At 40.8% G+C, this 21,335-nt stretch overlaps 1 protein-coding gene across 24 annotated transcripts in view; it reads left to right on the top strand.

The window, feature by feature from the left end:
* DAB1 (DAB adaptor protein 1) overlaps positions 1-21,335 on the top strand; it is a 418,255-nt gene that overhangs the window by 353,474 nt on the left and 43,446 nt on the right. For 14 of the 24 annotated variants that reach the window (XM_086841652.1, XM_086841649.1, XM_086841655.1 and 11 more), the window contains 3 exons: positions 1,253-1,351; positions 19,541-19,672; positions 20,267-20,386. In XM_086841652.1, coding sequence (XP_086697778.1) covers positions 1,253-1,351; positions 19,541-19,672; positions 20,267-20,386 — 351 coding nt within the window. Of the gene's footprint in view, positions 1-1,252; positions 1,352-19,540; positions 19,673-20,266; positions 20,387-21,019; positions 21,059-21,335 lie in introns of all 24 variants that reach the window. The other 10 variants (XM_086841645.1, XM_086841640.1, XM_086841639.1 and 7 more) reach the window with 1 other exon arrangement.

Genomic DNA, 21,335 nt, shown 5'->3' with positions numbered 1-21,335 from the left:
ATGAGTTACTCATTAGGGAAACAGCACGGGGTGACACTCAGCTTGTGGTTCAACAACCTAAAAGCAAGATCTGGGAGATAATTTACAAGTCAGTTTTATGGCAGGCAAAAATTAATCCGCTCCAAAAGTTGCTCTGTTGGTGTGTCACATCTGCCACAATATTCCTACCTGATTTAAATGTGTGCTGGGCATTTCTCATCATTTCAGAATTCCTGGCACTGTGGGGAGAGTTGTCACTGTTCTGCTGCACAAACTTTTTTGTCTCTCTCCTCCATGGATTAATATTTCCACATCTCCCAGGTGCCTCATACCTGTTTTCAGGTGGCAAGATTGATCTAAACAGTACTGGGAAATGACTAAAACTGTTAAAGGATGGGGATGTTAGAAATTCATTTTTGAGAGCAAAGCATTAATTTATGGGCTCTGAAAAAGCAGTGTCCCACAACATGAATTTTGAGGCCACCCATAAAGTTTTGGGGTGGCTTTTGACTTCAGATCCTTGTAATGGCAGCAGTGAAGGTCTTAAAACCTGAGTTGGTTGTTCTTGAGACATTGGAATTGCAGAGAACCAGATAAAGTTGAACTATTTTAATTTCATTTAGGTGTACAACTGATTATATTTGATCTCAGTTCAGTGTCACTGGTCAGGGCAGGCTCTTAAGAAGGTGGAACAGATTAGAACAGTTACTGTTCTAATTCTGCTGTGGGAGAATAACACGAGCTGGTATCAGCAAGTTCTCTTATAAAATAAAGGTCTGAGATCCTGAAAAAAACAAGCCAAACCCTCAATACCACAGCACAGGTGTAGTTTGATTTTTAGAAGAAAATATTTTCTACTATAAAAACTTCACTTTGCTTATACTAGATGAGTGTGAAGTAAACTAAATTCATTGGCATTTTCTCTCCTCTGCTGCTTGTTGGTCTTTTTCCCTATTTAAAAAATAAATAAATAAGCCAGAACAGCCTATATCTGGGAAAAGTGTGCTAGAAATGACCTTCAGCTTCCATGAAAACAAATTTCATGGAGGATTAGCTAGTGCAGAGGTTGGAAGTGGGAACACATTTGAAATGCTCTCTGGGTAGCATAAAGAGATATGGTGCCTTGAAAAAAGGGAGGAAGGCAGAAGTAAGGAAGGGGCTGTTCCTAGAAAATATTTAAGTTTTCCTAGAAAAGTGGTGAATTGTCCACAAGCAAATCTGTGGCACCTGGGAGAGTCATGGAACCGATCAAAACTGCTCTTTGTTTCCACAGGGAATTGTTGCTGCGGCTCGATCGAAAGGAGAACATAAACAAAAAGTCTTCTTAACAGTTTCCTTTGGGGGAATCAAAATCTTTGATGAGAAGACAGGGGTAAGTAGAGTTGTTTGTGTGGTGGGACGGAATGGAATCTTTCCCTGTTCCTTCAGAAGCATTTCCTGGCTGGGCAGTGGAATCTCACTGGTGCAAACACACATGAAGCATCTCAGAAATTTGATAAAGGTTTATCATCCCTTACATCACTTGTAGAGTGTAGCTTGTGTATTGTCAGTGGTAGAAAAATTACATTTCTTACAAAAGGAGAGGTAAAAGATACTGGAAGATTTGAGGTTGTCTGTGTGAAGCAGAAACTTCCCCAGTAGCATCTGGTGGAGGAAGCTGCAGAGACTTTCATGCCATCCACAGTTTCTGCCACAGCAATACCATGTTTGATTTTTTAAATTGCTCTAAAAGAAGAAACCTAAGCAAAACATTACACTACTTAGATATAAAGCAACAACACACAAACTGTTTTAATCATAATTAAGAAGATTTTAACAGCAGTTTAAGCTCTGCCTTGAATTTTAAAAAGCTCTTGATTTAATCTTTTAGAAGATTAACTATTTAACGTGGTGCCAGAAATAAAACCCTACTGATGATAGATGAAATTATCTTTGCCAGTTAATTTATATTATTAGAAAATCAATGTCATTGAGCTCACTGATACATAATACGAGTAGTTAGTAATGAAAAGCTCATTTGGGATGTGTTGTGCAAAGTATCCATGCAAAAGCTGTGTTTCAGAGGGCATTGCTGGGGTTACAGAAAATAGGAAATGTCAGAATTAGGGCTGTCAGTGCAAATTGCACCCTAGCCACATTTGCTTTCCTAAGATTAAAGCTTTTTATTGGAGAAATAAAAAAGAGGAAAGAGTAAGTCTATTCCTTTTGCACTTGTCTCTGAATGTTTCTCAAAGACTGGAATTTTTTGCCTAGAATAAAGAGAGAAAGGGGGATGTATTTCAGAAACAAAGGTGTGCTTTATTCCAGCTGTCTCTCCTGCAGCATCCTGCACACTCTCCTGTCTGCAGAAAGCAAGATGGGGACATGGGAAGAGTCTCCTTCATTTCATAGCTCTGACATCCCATACTCTAAATCTGACATAACTATATCATCCTTATAGTAAACCTGTCACTCACCCACTGAGGCTTAGACTGAAACCCTTAAATCCACCTTGCAGATGTCTGCCCCTGAGCTGCCCGAGTGATGGACAGGACTATTGAGTTGTCCTTCTTGCAACAGGGCTGTGACAGAGGGATGTGGGGAGCTTTCCACATCAGTTCTTACACGTTGTTGTCAAAACAGGAGAGCCGTGCTTCCCATGCCAAGGGTTTGGAGCAGAGGTGCATGAAATCCTCTGCCAGGTCTTCACAGCCACCATCCCTTCGGCTTTTTTCCCAGCTTGGGTCTCTCCTTGTCCCAGAGTTTCACACCCTTGTCCCATTCATTCTTAATCTTTCTCATCCAGCCTGTCTCTGCTTTGCCAGCCTACAGTTGTCATCTCATTCCCATTCCTGCTGGAAAATCCCAAAAACTGGCAAAACTAGGGCTTGTACGGTTGCTCAGCCCAGGTTTTTGGATGGGAAGAAACTGTAAAGGGCTGCAAAAAGATTATATTTAAATCACACTCATCTTCCTGATTTCCATGTTAAACTTGAGGGTTTATAAAGTTTGGAGAGTGTTTACTTTTATGCAGCAGTGAATAAAGCAGCCCTTAATAGGGAAGAGCCTGAATAATCTTGCATTTGCTTTTCTCCTTCTTTAACAACCCTCCCAGTCCCCTACAAATGCTTTTTCCCTTAGTTGTATTTCCATGATTTTGGAATTCCCAAAAGGCTATTTTGGAAAGATTATTTACCTCTCTGGAGTGTCCTTTCTTAGTTTTTACCATTGTCTATTGCTGTCACGTCTGCCTCAGTGCCAGTCTGATGTGATAGAAAAGAATGAAAATACTCAGAAAAAAAAGAAGTGGGCTTCATCATGTTGAGTATCTTGTAGGCTGCCATTGGATTTTAATTTATCACAATAAAAAATCAATTTGTAGCTCAAAACTAGCAAATTTTCTTTAAAATTGGCAGTGTCATAGCTGACTTCATACAGATGATTTAGGGGAATTGCTCCATAATTCGTTACAGATGAAGGGCTCTGGTTGGGTTACTACTGAAAATGATAAGCAGGTTTTTTTCTTCCTCTACTTTATAGCTCTCCTTAATATGTTCCAGACATAATATTCATCAAAATGTATTGATTTTAATAATGGTATTATTCCAGCTATCAGGAATTCTGCCCTTTGAGTAAATTTATCCATGAAGGAGATTGAGTTGAAGGTGGAATATCATTTGGAAAGAATATATCTCACCAAGAAAAATACAAGAAGGATTTTGCTGCAAGTGTGCACTGTAGATGCAGTACAGAATGGTTTGTCTACAGCACTGAAATAGAAATAATAAAAAATCTTTTCTTATATTCCATCATTCCATGCCAGGGATTACACTAAAGAGGTCCCTTCATACCACTTCCCTTGTCAGTGTATTTAGAACATGATAGCAAAAAATTGTATTTAATATGACTAACAGGATGTTCTCCTGTTGTGTGTATGCCAAAAATTGTCATTACACGTGGGGTTTGACCCTATTAATCTTATAAATGCACCATTTTTTTCAGCTGTCAGATGTTTTCCATCCATCCCATTTGCTTTCTCCAGATTATGTTTGCTAAATACATACCTTACCTGAAGGATATACATTTTCTTTTGGGTTTTATTGTAAAAAAAAAACCCTACCATAGTTATTGCTGAACACAGAACTTTCTCTATCCAATGCTGCTTGAGAAATTTCCTTGCTGCATATTATATGAAAATAATTTTTTACAATTTCTTCTGTCAGATCCATCTTGGTTAGGCCTCAGTGCTGCAATAATCTTAATTTCTGTTATGGGAGTTCTTTTATATTTTCAAAAGCATGATCTTCAGATGGCAAAAATGCAAGTAACTGCATTGTGTTATTTAATATTCTCCCTTTCAGGGTGTAATGTAATGATTGGTGATTTGCTAAGAAAGCAACAAAAGCCATAACTGTGCATGTGGAAGGAAATGCAGATTTTGTGGAGGCCCATCATTGTTGGTTGGCTGTTCCTGAGTGTTGTTTTGTTAATCACACACATCAGGCCATCTCCCTGTAATAGCTCAGTGATGCTTCATTAGACCTGCGTGACTAATCTGGGCTCTGTAAAGAGCCTGTAATTGTCTCATTGTTTATTTATGTGGCCATAAATCTCTGTTTACTTGCAGGTTCCTTTCCAAAAATGTATTTGAAACTAATAATTAAATCCTCTGAAATGCCTGGGAAAAGATTTCCTTCCACCTCCATGCAGTGAGGTGTGCTTTTAAGCTCTTGTTGTCTCTAATTGCAAAATCCTGTAGACTTCAATGGGGAGAAAAAAAAGAAATGTGAAAAATTTAAACTTTGAAAAAGTGTAACTTCACTTTACACTGTGAATAAGAAATGAGATAAAAGCAAGAAATTACTATTTGCCTCTAAGCAACAAATTATTTCTGTTAAAATAAAATCTTGTATCAGCCCGTGGATGTGCAGATTGCCAGAATACAGCTCTGTGAGGCATTGTATAGTTAAATTATTTATCTGGATTCCTCCACTGGCCAAAAAGCAGGGTAAATCAGTGTCAATATCTTGCTTATTTGTGGGAATACCCTAAACAGATGGATTGTAACCCAGCTGATGAAGATGACAGTCATCTCACCAATTTTTTCCTATTTTGTAGCACCTTGAAAGTGAGTTTCATTTGCATTGTCTATTCTCTTTCAGAGATGTTGACCCCTATCCTTATTGAAATAAAGCTCTTGGGCCCAGTCTGGGGGATTATAACATTTCTAGGAATACTCTGATGGGGTTTCAGTATTTATTGCAGAGAAATATTGCAGTGTGTTGTGTTACTCATATTTCATGAATTTGATCTGTAGCCATTTTCTTCAGGCTGGCAGTGTGAAACCCTGGAAGGGAAACAGTGTGTATAAATACTTATATGTAATGTTGACTATCTGTTCTTGTTATCTATCAGTTCCTCCAACCTTCATTATCTTTGCTGAGGATTATTTTATTATTGTATTGTTATTTATTTTATTTTATTTTATTTTTTTAATTTTTATTTTTATTTTAATTATCTTTGAGAGTTTACCTGCTTGAAATGGTGTTACTCAATGCCCTATTCCATGTAAGGGAGACCAGGCCTTACCTGTAGCATTCTATTTAAAAAATGAGTTTGTTTCATCATGCTGGCCACAGAACTGGTGATTGTTCTTCTGCTTTAAATCTTAATGAAATCCAAATAAATAATATATGTGGTGGGTGGTTATAATCCTGTTGTGTTGCTATAATCCTGAGGCTGCTCTCTTTAGCTGAGATCATGTTATGGCTCTGAAATTTGGATGCCAACATCTTGCCCATCTTCCTGAACTTCTGAGCTCTCTTGACCTTGCAGTTCAGATTTCTCAAGTTGTTTCTATAAAAGCATTTTCCAGCATATTCTGAGGCTTTGTGAGGTTTTTGCTGAGAACCCCTGGATTTGCTGCTCTTCCCTTTTCAATGTGAGTGATGGTGTTAATTGTGCTGATAGATTGCTAACAGGACGGCTCAACTTGGCTGAAAGAAGATTTTAGCAAGTTTAAAATTCTCACTGTTGGCAGAAGAGGCCTCGTTTAAAATGTACCAAAGGTACTTCTTGACTTTGCTGGAAATCTGTTGGTTCTGGCATCCCTGACCAGAAATTGAGGTACGATCATGGATCTGCAGTTATTCCTTGAAGCACATGTGCTGGAGCAGATGAAATGTCAAACTGTCAAAGTCTCTATCACTGAACGTCTCTGAGTCTTCAAAAATAGAAATAAAAGAAGGAATTAATTTCTTCTGCTCCGCAGTGAGCAGGAGAGATGGGGTGAGGAGTTCACTGAGCTTTGTGTTTGCCAGAGGGTGGGATTGGCCAGGAGGATGCTGGTGGTCCCTGCCTGGGGCTCCCACAGGTGAGTTTTGTCCCCTTCATGTCTTTGAAATGTCCCAAAGTTCCTGCTGGCCTCTTCCTGGCTGATCTCAGGTGCAGCCCTCTGTGAGCATCTTACCCATCAGCTGATTCCACAGAAAGTCCTCTCACCTGCTCTCTGTGACTCTTGTCTCTGGATTTTACCTGCTTTCCTAGATCTCTCCTGCAGTTTTCATCTGGGATTTCCTGTGTGTGCTCTCTGTCCTTGACATGTTTTCTTTTTTTCCTCCTGCTGTGCTTTTTGCCAGAGTTAATTTCATTTGCAAACATAAATTTGGTTGTTGTGTCAAACCAAGCGATGCCAGCTCTGTCTTCTGCTCCAATCTTGATCTATCTCTCCAGCTCTCTCCTTGCATGTTTAGCCAACAGCTCAAGCTCAGTGAGGCCTTTTAATCCTGACTCCCCGAGGTCTCTCTCTGACCTCCTTTTCAGAGAGCTGAGCAAAATATCAGCATCATCTATTATTCAGCCCTGTAAATTCAGCAGCCTGTTTGACCTAGAGATGTGTTTTCATTGCCACACCCAGCGTAACTCCAGATCTTGCAGAATTCTTCTCACCAGCTCTGAAATACAGCATTTGCTCTCACATTGAGAGTTAAAACCCAGTCCTGCCTCTCTCCATCTCGTGTCTCAATTGTTATCCCTTTCTTTGTCCTTGACAAATTTGACTTTTATTTTTGAAATCCATCGTGACTGCCAGGATTGCTGCCTCAGCTTATTCTTTTGATCATGTCACACTTCCCTTTGCATTCCTGGGCTGAATCTGCCTTCTCTCTTTTATCACCCCATTGCTGAATTGTTTTTTTTTCTTCATGGCTGCCTTTTTCTTTGTGAGCTTTTGAGGAGTCAGTCCATAGTATCCACTTTCACCATTCATTTATTCAGTTTTCTTAATAAATTACTCCCAACTCCCTTCCTACCCTGCTCATCATCTTTTAGAGGAATTCTTTACACATATTCATGCAGTACCCCCTTATTTTTTCTTTAAAATACTCCCATGCTACAAACTTGTTTTAAACCTGATGATGCTGAGGAGCTACTGCATTCATGCATCCCAGAGATGGCCCAAGGGGCATCTGGCCTTTAGCTCTCAAAGGTTGGAATTTAAATACAAACTTGCTGGGATTACCTTTTAATTCTTTATTTTTTAATCAGTATTATCTGTTTATAGGAACTTCATTTGTAAGAAGTATTTGGTCTTGGACCATGCTGAGGACTTCTAAGTGCTGCAGTGTAAAAAATATTACATAATAACAACAAAGAGCAATAACTGTAAAACAACAAAGTCAGATGCTGCACATAGAGTTGGAAATTTGAAGCCTTTCTTTGTGCATTGTCCATTCCAAGTATCTGCCTGCAAAAGATCCCTCTGGGCTGGCTGGGAGTCATGCCCTGCTCCTTGACACTTTCCATCTTTCTGCTTGTAAATATGACCAGTAAAACATGGCATTTACTGTTCTACATGCAATAAATGTGTCTAATTAGAATATGGCAGAGGAGAGGACTTAAAAATCTGTGTATGATTCTTCTAATTATTTCTAGACCCTGGTGCTTCAGAAGGGAAACAATAACACATTTCATGGACATGTGGCAGCTAGCAAAATGTAAATGTCAGAAGAACCTACTTCCTTAATTACATCCCTTATTGACTATTGTAATTCATTCATTATTGGCCTTCCAAATTGTGCCCTGGGCAGTTTGGGTGCTTCACAGTTCTCCACAGGCATTTTTAGTAGCCACAAGCTCATGGAGTTCCATTCTCTAGATGCCTGGTCTGCTGTATGAGGGTTTGAAAAGCCTTAGGTATCATGGCAGTTTGGTTACTGTGGGGAAAAAAGAAGCCAAAAGGCAAAATGTGGGTGTGATTGTGCCTGTTGTGGAGTCTTAGGGATCTAGAGGTTTGATTTGAGGGCTTAAATTTTGCTTCCTTTCACCTGGAAATGGGAAAAGCTCTGATCTAGAGCTGAGTCCAGCCTGCTTGTAGTCAGGATATCCAGAAACTGCCTTGTGAGAATTCTGATCTTAATGGTCATGAAGATAAAATAAAGCTATTCCAGACACTTCATCCGAACTGAAATAATTTGTGAGATTTTGTTGTACCTCTATTTTTTTTTTTCCAGTGTGAAAAAGGTAAAAAGTTGATTGCTTTCAAAAAGAAAGTGAGATTTTGAGTTTAGTGATAGCCTCATTTGGCCTCCTGTTGTTTAATCCAAGCACCCCAGGATTGAGTTAAGAAAAGGAAGTGCTGCTTACATGCATTCTGCATTATGATATGGAGAATCTCACTATTATATAGTTTATAACAGTGATAAATAACGCTTCCAGGCAGTAAATATTAGGAATATTAATGTATTCCCAGTTACCATATGGCTTCCATTGCATATGGGGGTGGGTATTCTGTCTACAGAGCTGTTGTAGTGTAAATTACTATGCCAACACTTCTGGTTTTTACTAATTTCAATGTTTGGTATTCTTAACCAGAATCTGGGGTGGATTTTGCTAAGAAGTTGAAACTCATTGTATTTGTTGTTATGGATCCTGTTACATAGTGGGGCTGCACAGCATTTCTCCCCTATTGTCCCATGATAGGAAACTCAAAAGTACACAGTTACATTGAGATTTTTTTTTTTTTGCCTGTATTCACTACCCTTTTGTGATCCAGATAAATAAATCTCCAGCAGAGCCACGTTCCTTTTTCTCCAGCTGCAATTTTGTCTTATAAGAAGAGCACCCAAAATACAGAGTTGCCTGCAAGTCCTGGTGTTTTTAAGCCAGGTTAATGCATCACACAGTAGAGGAAAATTTCAAGCCCATTTTCAGCACACCTGGAATTACAATGGCTGGATTTCAGACTGCTTGGGAAAGGATTTAGCAAGAGAAGTGCTGACATAATAATAGCACAGGCGGCTGAGATGATCTGAAACCTCCCTGGAGAGCAGTGGGGGACATTCAGCAGGTGCCAGAACAGAAAGTTACATCCCCCTTTGAAATCCACTCTTTTTTTCTTGGAGATAGCTGGGAAGCATTACACCCCAGGAGTGCTGGTGATTTTCCTTCCTATTCAGAGCATTTTTATCTGGTGGGCTGCTCTGCAATTTTGTGTTTGCCCTGGTAGGAGCAATAGCACTGTCACTGCTCCTGAATTCCTGTGCTGCCTCGTGGTCTCTCCTGTTGTGGGTCAGATGAAAGGGGGGCAGATATCCTTCACTGTCAACAGTAATGAGAGAGGGAAACCACAGGAAAGGGTTGCTTTTAAATTTACATGGAGTTTGCAGGATGACAGTAATAGATACTTACTGGAAATAAAGTTACTGGGTGATGTTCTGCCTTCAGGAACGCAGGGAAGTCAGCAAGAGCATTGTTCACTCTGATAGTCCATGGGGGTGAATAAACACCTTTTTTATCCCTCTTAGTTTATGTAATAAGTTCCCTATGGAAGGAGAAGAGGGAAGGCCACTGCCACTGGATGCCAAACACAAATACCTGCTCTCATCCCTCTCTTTCAGCTAAGTCATAAATTTCACATACCAGTAGATCTTTGTTTAGTACAAAAACAACTGCTCATAAAAGTTGTCTTCCTAAATGAGATCCCTGTACTCCTGACCTTTCTGGTGGATGCTCTGTGTGCTCAGCATGTGGCAGCCCATGTGCTGGGGGAGCCCAGGGGCAGGAACAGCATCTCCCTTGGTGCTCCCAGCTCCTGGTGGCGATTGTGGAATTACAGCAGTGCCTCTTGTGTCCTTAAATCAGACAATTTAAATAGCATCCTACCTCTCCCTGATGGTAATGCTTCCTAATCCTTTGTGGGTCCCATCCTCATTCCACGTCATTGTACTCCCAGTGAAACAGGCAGCAGCATTCCTGCTGGCTTTAAAGGCAGCACTGTGAATAGGTGAGGCAGAACACTAATTAGTTTGAGTGCCTGACATTTAACTCAAATAAGAAGTCTGGGTATCTAAAAATATTGCATATGGCTCCCAGCCCTGGCTCTGCATAACTCAAAGTATTTTTTTTTTCTTTTTAGATAGTCAAAATATGGATTTGAATCCAATTTTTTTATTACGTCCTCGCTTTTAAAAAGGCTGAGTTGGTTTGTAAAAGGTTTTATGCGCAGCCTTCTGCAATATTTAATTAGCCAAATGCTTTCCTGTGAGTGATAGAGGAATTTGGAAGTATTTTAAAGTGTAAGGCACGTGTGAGCATAACCTGTGCATGCATAAGGCTCAGTGCTGAGCAGTGCTGGGGTAATGAGTGAGTTCAGGTTTGATGAGGAGAGGAGAGGAGATGCTGCGTGCAGAGGCGGGAGAGTAAAAGGAGTAAGTAGGAAACAAGCCAGCATCCACAGCTGTGAAAGGCTTTGCTGCCTGCATTTCAGTAAAAGGTGAGGGCAGCACTGCCAGGGAGCTTTACTGAAAGGCAGAGCCTGTGTGTGACACCCGTGGCCAGGACAGAAAAGCAAGGCAGGGAGAGAGAAAAGCCAACAGAGTCGGTCTGTGCTCTCAGCTGGGCCAGGTCTGCGTGCAGAGCGTTAATCGAAGTTTGCTTTTGGAGATTTCAATTAGCAGCAGAGGACTAAAACCAAACATTCATCCTGCTTTACATGAAAATGAGCAGGGAAGAAACAACTCTGGACACTAAAATGTGCAAATGAGAGATGTAGGGATCATTTTTGGAAGGTGCCAGGGCAGAACTTAAAAACAATCTCCACTGCCTGACTTGAAATGTAGAACTCTTGGAACACGATGTTCCAAGGGCAGCTTCAGGAATTCCTACCTTGGGATAATGCAAGGGGAAAATAAAAAGAAAATAGAGCAAAAATTACCTGCAAGTTCTTTATTCTGCTTTAGAGTCTCTTTGAGGTTTGCCTTTTACGTTTTATTTTATTCTTATCTTAGGGCTCAAGTACTGCACACACACTTGTCATGTTGCTACGGATGGTTTATATCCAAGGTGAAGTGTCTGCTGTGGGACCTGAACAAATGAAGGATTTATTGATGAATGATCCCATTGATGGGATTGTCTGAAGCTTGTTTATACGTGCAACTGTAACTCAGAGGAAAAGATTTCCTCTCATTTTTTCTGTAGGAAAACTGAAAATGAAATGGTTTGGTCTTTCTGACCAGGATTGCTCAGCCATGATGCTCAGTCATGATGAATTGTAAAGCTCATCACTACTGGGACATCTTTTGCTGACATGCAGGTGCCCCAAGTCCACCACCTGCCACTGACACCAGTCTGTCATTGTGGAACCCAGGGGTTCTTGCCTCTATACCTTGGTTAATTTCTGGTTATGATGTCACTTCTGTATTTGAACAATACCAAGATTGTGTGAAATTCTCAACTATTTTGCATCATTTTCAACTGGCCATGAACACATAATGGTTATACACAGCTTATGAATTCATAGAATCCTTTTCTGCTCTTGCTCTTCCCTGTATCTGTGCTTTCTCTCAGCCCCCTTTCTAAAGTCTTACTAAATTAGGGAGAGTATCTGGGAGATAGATAGATAAATACAAAATAAATCCCTCTTACCCATTTTCCCCTTTTCCAGTAAAGTTTCTTACATTCTGCAAGTAGATTTATGGTCCAAGGAAGTTTCTGTTTGATGACTATCCAGTGAAACTTACATTTGAGTATGTTTTTTGTGATCTTTTCAAGCTCTGCTTTATAGGGGTTGCATGAGAAATCAAGAGAATCAGCAGCTGCCTCTCACTGAGGAGTTTTTCAAATCACAGGCTACAAGAAGAGGGTGGCTGGTAATGCTTGCTGAATCTGAAGCAGTTAAGATCTGAGACAGCTAAAGCCAAAAAAATTACTTCCAAATCTCCTAGGACTTGTATGAAGGAATTGCTTGTGCTGTTCATGTAAATCAAAAGCATTTCAGGAGGGTGAGGAATATTGGTGTAAAGGAACAAAAGAACCTTGTAAAAAGTAAGGGCTGCTCAAAGGACATTCACAAGCTGTAAAGATGAACACAGTAAAAATATGGAGAGGTTCAGTGTTGCTGCAGCAAACTGTCTCATTACTGAATACTGTGCTCCCTCAAATTTAAAATTTAATCAATCAGTCTTACAGAGTCTTATCAGGAGAAAATGCAAGGTGTTGTAAAAGTGCTACACTTGAGCTGTATGGAAGCTTTGGCTTGAGAGTGGAGGACAATCTGACATATTTATGGCTGTTTTGATCCACTGACCATTTTGCAGAGGGGGGTGAGGTGGGAGCTCAGGGGGAGCACACTCAGGTGTGTTACAGCCCTGGGAATCCCACAGTGACCACTGAGCAGCTGCCATCCCAAAAACTCTAACAGTAACTTACAGGCCAGTGCTGTTCCTTGTACAGCACCCTGAAATGATGAAATTGCAACATAAAACAGTGCAGCCTACAGATGCTCCTTGCAGATGGAATTTGGGGCATGTTACATTGCTGAGCTGGTTTGGGCCATTGACTTCAGTATCAAGGATCAGGTCTGCTGATTCTTGGTGTTATTGTGCAAATCCTTTGCTTTCACCATCCTGATAGGACAGGATCAGATGCAGAACAATAAGAAAATAGCACAAGACTCATGGGAGGCCCAGCATCTCAGCTTCAGTGTAGCACATGTGTCTTTCCAAAGCTCTCTGAAAATGTTTCCTTGTCCTTTAGGATTTTCTTTGTCCTGGAACAAAATTTGCAAGTGCATCTTTAAGATGGGCTTCACAGTAACTGGACAAGGATTTTGGGTTTAACTGGCTGCTTTCACTCCAGGTGCAACAAAAATTTGAAAGCCTTTGAAGGGAAGATGGGAAATCAGCCATATGTGCATTCCAGTTTTGTTTTGCCCCTTTCCAAATTCATATATCTAATAAACGGATCTTCTGCATGAGCAACTTAGCATTTGCTGCTGAAGACAATGACCAATAACTAAATTCATATCTGGTGTTTGTTAGACATTATTACAAATTATGAGAGCTGGACAGAAGTTTATTACCTTAGTGCTGTTCTCTTTCACAAATGAGGTTCTTGGAGCATCCAGCCAGCTCGGTATCAGAGATCCATTCATCACAATTAGGCTGCTCTGCTGGCAGAGCCATGTCCTGCTGCCTTAATTGACTCTGGGGCTGGGGACAGGGCCACAGCAGCTGAGAGCATCACTGGGTGTGTCTGTCACAGAGGCACTCACAGGGCACTCACCTGTGCTGTCACAAGAATTTCCCACTCTTGCTTCCCAGATGAGATAAAGGCAGCATCAGGATGCTTTTTTCATCGAGCAAAGGGAATGGTGAGGATTAATTTGGATTTTAGCTGTGGCCCAAGTACCCTTTTAAGCTCTTTTCCTGTGTCCAACCAAACAGGCTCTTACCTGGGCTACTCCTGGGAAGTACTTGCCTTTATTTAGGACAGAGAGTACAGCTAGAGCTTATTGTAGCCCTAGACTTGAGCAGGTTCTTATCCTCACACAGGGTCTTGTTCACTGACTCTGCTCCCTTGCATGTTGCCATGTAAGCTCAGCAAGTCACATAATCTGGGTTTTTTTACTTCAGTCTCCTCGGCTGCAGGAAGAGAATGGCTCTTACGAGTTTGTTATTGTTATTAAAAGAAAATTAAATTTACACTTTTCTGGGTGCTGTGCTGTGTCACAGGCAGACGGCTGCCCCCCTGGAGGGACTGAGTCTGCAGGAGCTGGGGCTAAATCTGTTTTCATTCTTCTCTTTATCAGCACCATATTTCATGTGCCCCTTTGTGCTACACAGACCAAGCTTTGATCTGCATATAATCTGAGAGTGAGCTTTTTGTGCCAAGTGTTTTTATTGCAGAGCTCGTGCGCTGAGAAGCCTTTTAGTAGCTGGCACTTGGAAAAGTCTTCCTTCAGGTTATTGTCTGCGAAATCAGTGTGTGTGGAGGAAGCACGGGGATTAGACAGATTTATTTTCTTCTCATTGTGAAGCTGCACTTACAGGCTGCCATCTGAGAGGGCCCTTCAGGCTTGGAGAACACTCCAGAGGTTACATTTTCCTTTTCTGCTCCTGTTCTTGGGGTAGGGTATTTCTCCAGAAGGAAAGTCCATAATCTGTTGTTCAGCCCACATTCCATGAGTGGCTCTGGCTCAAGCAGATTCAAGACTGGATTGTTCATTTTCAGTATCCTTCAGGGGAAGGCTTCAGCCCCCACTCCATGGTTTTATGTTCAGTTCATAATCTTTCATGACCAAAACTGTCTTGGACAGTGCTGGGAAATGCCTCCCAATACTGAAATCTCCATAACTGCAAGAGGTTTCCAGTGGGTTTTGCTTTTCAGGTTTTCATATGTGACATTTCTTTTTGAAAGCTGAATTGGAATGATGCTTTGTTCCAAACCTCCTTGCTCTTCTTTCAGGAATTCAGTATTTTGATAATTTGCTAAGCTTAAATTCTACATCTCTCTTCCTTTCCTAGATCAAACCTGATAAAATTTTCCACATGTTGCAGTAAATGTTTATATAACAGATTTTTTTGGGGGCTAGCAAGTCTTTCTCACACTAAGCACTATCACATTTAAGGCAGATTACTGGGATCTGTCATATATTGTTTGTTCTGTCCCCTCTCCACGGGCGTGTGACTGAAGTGTTCATGACAGTAGGAAAGGGCTGTCAGATGGGAAATAAGATGTTTCTCAGTCACCCTGTGCTGTGTCCAGTAGTAATTTGCAGGGAGTTTGAAGTTGTTGGCAGCTGTAGCTCTGAAATAACACTGAGCTGTCTCCTCTCTGCTATTTCACACGAAACTGAGAATTTTGCAGTGGTTGTTTCATTTCCCCATCTGCTCATCCCCTGCCTCATCTCATGAGGCTGATGTCTTGCCACCCCATCTGCCATCCAAATACCAAGTTCCAGAAAACAACTTGAGAAAGTTTGTGATGCAAATGCAATGCATTGATGTGTTTTTCATTTCACTCTGACATTTGAGACTGTTGACTTTTCCTCCAAATTGTGTGTACACAGTCCCACTGAAATGCACTTTTCTCTAGAGGGAGAGGAAGTGGAAGGGCTCACAACTGCCTGAGAGGTATCCATGCCCCTTAAAGGGTACCAGGGAAAAGTCTGTGCCAGGGAGAGGTTTTGGGGGTTTGGGTGGTGTTTTTTTAGCTGTCTACATACAGGGACTGCTGCCCATCTCTTAAAACTTCCAGAAGGTACAAAACTAGATCAGTCTGGGATTTGAATCTGCAGTAGAGAATTCAGGTGTTTCATGTCATAGAATTTGGGTTGGAAGGGGCCCTGAAGACCATCTAATTCCAACCCTGCTGCCATGGGTTCCTGTAGGACTGTGGGATGTTTATGATGGGGGTGAGCAGCTCCACTCCACCTCTGCCAAGTGCATTTTAAGGGTACAACAGAGAAGCACTACAGCACAAACACAACAATTAAGGAAATGCTTGTGGCGTGTTGTCCCCATGATCCCTGAAAATATCAGCTAAAACAAACAGGAATTGCAAGGAAATGGCTGTGAAGAGCATTGGACAGGTGCTGCATGTTGAGCCCTGCTAAGAGCACAGCAGCCTCTCCTGGGTGCAGTGAAGGAGAACCATCTGTGCCACCCAGTGTTTCCTTGCAGCAGGGAGATAAAATTCATCTCAGAGCCACTCACCTGTTTTGCAATTCACTCTTTTCACTGGTTACTGCAACTAATAGTCGATGTCCTCTCACATTTGGGCTTGCTGAGCTTCTTGGTAAGGCTTTACCATTCATTTTCCATCTTAGGTTCAATTTCTATGATTTCTTTTCCATGGTCTTTCTAAACAGACAGTGCCTGGTTTCCTTATGTGCTGCTGAGGAATACAGCTGGAATACATGGCTGAAACTATGGTTCATGAAGTTATTTTATTATGAGTCCTTTAAGGATTTTGCCATTTTGTAGGTGACTGAGGTGTTTAGGGAGTTTATACAGGCAAAATGTTTTATTGCTCATTCCAGTGTGAATAGGCAGGAATAGGCTTGGTCCATCTGTATCCCACATCCTCCCAGCATCCATAGTGGAGCTCCCAGTTGATCCCACCTCTCTGAAACCAGGCTCAGTGTGCAGATACTCGAGGTGGGAGGCTGTGCAGCCCAGATCCCTGTGAGACTTGTCCTGGTGGATGGAATACTGTGTGGAACAAGCCTCCTGCTTTCGGTGGGGCAGCTTTTCCAGGAGGATTTGCAGCTTGTAGGATATTTTTTTTGTTGTGGCTCTTAACACTGTGCCCCAGGCTCCACTAAATAGACAACCTCATTAAAAGAGAAATAGCGATAGTAAAGCAGTGACTTTCTCATGCCATCTAACTCACATTTTTGACATGATTGCTGGACCCTCCAAGTACTTAATTGATTGACTTAATTGATTTAGTGGCACTGGAGGCTACAGCATGGAAATAAAGGGGCAAGATGAGGATAAGGGGTGAAAAAATTTATGATAGGTGCCAAGCAGCCTGAGGGAAATTAGAAATGCTACAGATCTCAGAGGCAGCTAAATCAATTCAGTGTGATGTACAGGGAGCGACCTGGGGGAAGAGGAGAAGCAGGGGATGGAATGGAGAAAAGGAGAGGAAACAATGGCTGGTGGGAGAGACCAGAGTAAACTTAAGGGGAAGAGGAGAGGCAGCAGGCTTGGTGCAGATGGTTATTTTGGACTTTCAGCACTGGGCAAAAGCTTGTATGAATAAAATATAATAATGCCATTATGTTTAGTCTAGAGAAAAGAACTCATGCATCACAAGAATGTCTTGCTACCCGGTTTGAGACTTTATCTGTGTTTCCATTTAAAATCTCCCAACATTTGCAACAGTGACTAAAGTCACAGGAGACCTAAAATAATTTGGAGGCTGTGGATTTTGTTAACAACTGCAACTTAAATGTTAAATTACTTTCTAATCTCTGCAATATGTAATTGACTGTGTTGAACCATAATACAAATTAAGTCTTCTCTATAATTTGTTCTGTCGTGCTGCAGTGCTCCAAAACAATTTGGTACCTCACTTAAGGATTGGTAAATGGTTTGTACCAGCTCTCAGCACAGACAGAGTAAAAACTTTAAATAGTGTGTGATGGAATCCATCAGCATTGGCATACAGGGGTGTCAGAAACATCCACAAGTTGAGAAATAATTCTTCTGTGTGCTTGTGGCCACTAGAGACAGGATTCTGATCTCGCATTTCATGGTGGTGAATCTCTCCTGAGTGCAACAGGATCCCCATTTCTGCTGTGCAGGAGCCAAAAGTCAGACACTCAGTAAATAATGCTTAAAATGGAGCCTTGGAATATGTAGAAAGGACACAGGAGGTGAACTGAGGGCTGTGAAAACGCAGGTGTGTTTATATCTGCATTTGAACACAGATGTGTGTGTGCAACATTGCATTTCACATCTGTGTTCCAACTCAGTGTCTCTCAAGTGAAAAGCTCTCCCTAAATGCTCCATCCAGTAAAATACATAAAAGGATAATTGCAGCCACTTTCACTTAATTTCTGTTTCTGTTGATACTGTATGTAAAATATCATAACCATTGGAAATGTAACAATTTTTGAACAATGAATGTGGATTCCCAAATAAATTGGAGCACCTCCATCTTCTCTCTTACCTTGTGGGTGATACTCTTTCATGGTAGAACAATCTTCAAATTTAATTCCACGAGGAAGGCATCTGATCACAGTTTAATTTCAGTGCAAAACGCTGCCTGGCAATCAATAAAGCAATGTCAGAGAACTTTGATTTAATAGGAGCCAGAGATAACGTTCCCTGTCATATGCAGAATAGAGAGATGGGAACGTTTCATTTCATGGTAACAGATAGCATGTAACTTGGTTTTCAAAAAAACCTAATAAATCAATATCCCTGTATTATCTAAGTAAGATCCCATCATTAATTTTAAACGCTCAACACGTTGGGAGAGTCTGGAGTGCACCTTCAGCTGAGCCCCGTTCTGCCTGCAGTCACTGGCAGCACTCAGCTCTGCCACGAGCAAGCAGGCTTGATACGGGGACATTAAGAGCCATTTACTGTGAAATGAAAATGAAACATGTCCAGTCTTTTGTTTTATATGGAGCCATCCATCTCCTGCAGGCTGCCTGTCCTTTCAGATCCCACTCCCTGCCCTACACAAGTCCCGTCACTCGCCCTGCGCGCCCTCAGCCTTTTCCCTGCCTCACACAGATGTCCTCCCTGCTTCTGAATTTTAAAACTTCTACTTTCCTTGTTTGGTTTTTTTTTTAACTCTAAAAATAACTGGTTGTTTAGAGATTGCCTGGGTACCATGCTGGTTTTCAGAATGTGCTTTTCTCAAAGCCAGCAGGAATCTGGACCTCCAGAGAATTCCCTGTGAGGCTTTGCCTGCTCTCAGAAATAGCATTATCCCCAGATGATACAGGAGCAGGTCAATATATCAGAAGATAGAAATTGAAACTAATAGATTGTTTTAGATAAGCTTACCAAGGACATTATTTTAAGTGGAAATACTTCTCTATTACTTTGATGACAAAATGCTGTTTAGTCCAAAGTGAAAAAGATTCTGGCACTACAAGAGATGCTTGTAAGAGCCTCAGATTCATGTCCTTATTCTGGGCAGAGTTTTGCTCACACAGTTAAAATTAAGTCTTTTTATTATTACAGTTCACCAAAGTGTGCTTTTAAGTAAAATACGGACTTTTGCATCCAGCATTGATTTCCAGCTGAATAATTACATTTACATTAATTCTCTGAGGAAAATAAATATTTGGAGCTGTGTTACTGCTTGAAGGGAAATCCCTCACACAGTGGCTGGTGCTGATTTTTGTGGAGATAAGGCAGGTCTGGTACTGATTCCTAGAGGTACTGGAGATCTCAGCTGTAGCTCTGCACTTCAGCCTGGCCTGGGAGTCACCCTGTGTGAAGCTACAGATTTCTGCAGCCCCTGCTTATTTATGTACCTAGAAATACTGATTCTGTGCCTGGGATGTTGTGTAGGAAATAACTATGTAATGTCTTTTTCATTTAATTATATTTCACTTAAAGATACCAAGAAAAATCTTCAGTGGGAACTTTTAGTAAACTTACTAAAGCAAGTCAAGTTTGGTTAGATTTTGAGAAAAAAAGAGGCTTAAAAAGTTCACATACTAATTTGTTTTCATATCAGGATGTGGTGGAGTCCAGATAAAATGGTGAAGGAGAAATTACACTGCTTTTTAATCAGTCTGATGGATATTCTCTACTGTTTTGGTTTTTTTTAGCTACTCCAGCATCACCACGCAGTTCATGAAATTTCCTACATTGCAAAGGATATCACAGACCACCGAGCGTTTGGATATGTGTGTGGAAAGGAGGGAAATCACAGATTTGTGGCAATAAAAACAGCCCAGGCAGTAAGTATCAAATCACTGTCATTTTCTGCCGTGTAACTCAGCTGAAAAGCCGTTTGTAAGAAGCTGTTCAAGAGGCCACTCTTGGGTTGTTTATGATTGTGCTAAACCAGTCACAAGGGTCTGTGTAGATCTTAAATAGTAAATTAATGGAACCAGCTTGGGCAAAAGGGAATGTGTTTCATTGTTCCCAATTTTTTATGATGTGTTTTGTTATAATTAGTTATTGTTTACCTTTCTAGCTAAGCTAGACTGGATGAAGATAAATTTGTTTGTGTTCCTATACTCATGGAAATTCACATTGTGTGTAGTCTACTGTAATTCCAGTGGATGAGAAATCACTAATAAATATGCCTTTACATTCATCCATGTGCCTTTTATATTCATAATGCTTTTTATATTCATAACTATAATTATCATTAATTTTCAAGCATAGTTAGTTCAGTAGGAATTAACCCAGGCCTGGGTGCTGAGAAAGAAATTAATCCTATATGAAGTTTAATTGTGTAGGTGCTCTAACTGCTCTTTCAGCAGGATGGGATAAGAGGTGTTTATTTTCCCCTGCAGAAATTCTCCACCCTGTTTTTGCTTCCATAGGCTGAACCTGTAATCCTGGACTTGCGAGACCTGTTTCAGCTCATCTATGAACTGAAACAAAGGGAAGAAATGGAAAAAAAGGCACAAAAGGACAAACAGTGTGAGCAGGCGGTATACCAGGTACACCAATAAGCTTAGACTACTGCCACGAAAAGTTTGGGTTTGGAGTTTCCCCCCAAGCTGCTCCAGAGAGGCTCTGAGCATCCTCAGCACTTCTGACAGCAGTGGGTTTGAGCAGTGCTGGCTTCCAAAGGACCAGCGTGAGCCCAGCAGCCATCCTGAGCCCAGACTAGGATTAAACTGAGCTGAAAACTTGCACTGGGGTGTGCTGAACCTGGTTAGCAACTGGAAATGATCCCCTCATTTCCTGCTTAGTGTTCCTTCTAATTCAGGAGGAGAACTTCAGTGAAGGGTCAGTGTTGTAAGTCAGGTTTTAATTGTATTAAGTCAGGATTTAAGTGTTACAAGTCAGGATTTAAGTGTCTTATTCTTTAGGAGAGATTCAATATACTTCTGAATGTGTGTATTTGAATCAAGTCAAACAAGGTGCAGATTGTTAAACTTTAATGGAATTTGAATAAAGTTACTTTGTACCATCATGTGACTTTATCTGTATCCTAAAGAAAGAAAACTATAAACTTGCTTGCCCATTTTGCTTATTCCTTTGCTGTCCTTTAATTTCTGAATACAGTTCTTTTATCTCTGCTGTTTATGTTCTTTGCTTTTACTGCCTGTCCTCTTACTTTGCTGTAGACAATTTTGGAAGAAGATGTAGAAGATCCTGTATACCAGGTAATTTCTGAAGCTGTATGGCCTTGGAGTTTCAGAAATGGCTAGATACATGTTATCTTCAAACACAGCCAAAATCTTGAACAAGATGTTTTGAAATTTACTGAGAGAGTTCTTGTGAGAAACCTTTAAAGCCTCCACAGAAAGTAGCATATTTAGAGAAAAAGCTGTAAGTAATAGCACAATGTGTCTGTATAGAATGGACTATTTCAGTTGGAGTATAGAAATAATAGATGAAATATGTCATAAATACTACTTAAAATGTGGCTTGCATACCCAG

The sequence above is a fragment of the Cyanistes caeruleus genome, chromosome 9, assembly GCF_971803275.1.
Source record: "Cyanistes caeruleus chromosome 9, bCyaCae1.hap1.1, whole genome shotgun sequence".
Classification (NCBI taxonomy): Eukaryota; Metazoa; Chordata; class Aves; order Passeriformes; family Paridae; genus Cyanistes; species Cyanistes caeruleus.
The sequence above is the reverse complement of the archived record's forward strand: the minus strand, read 5'-3'. Positions and strand labels throughout refer to the sequence as shown.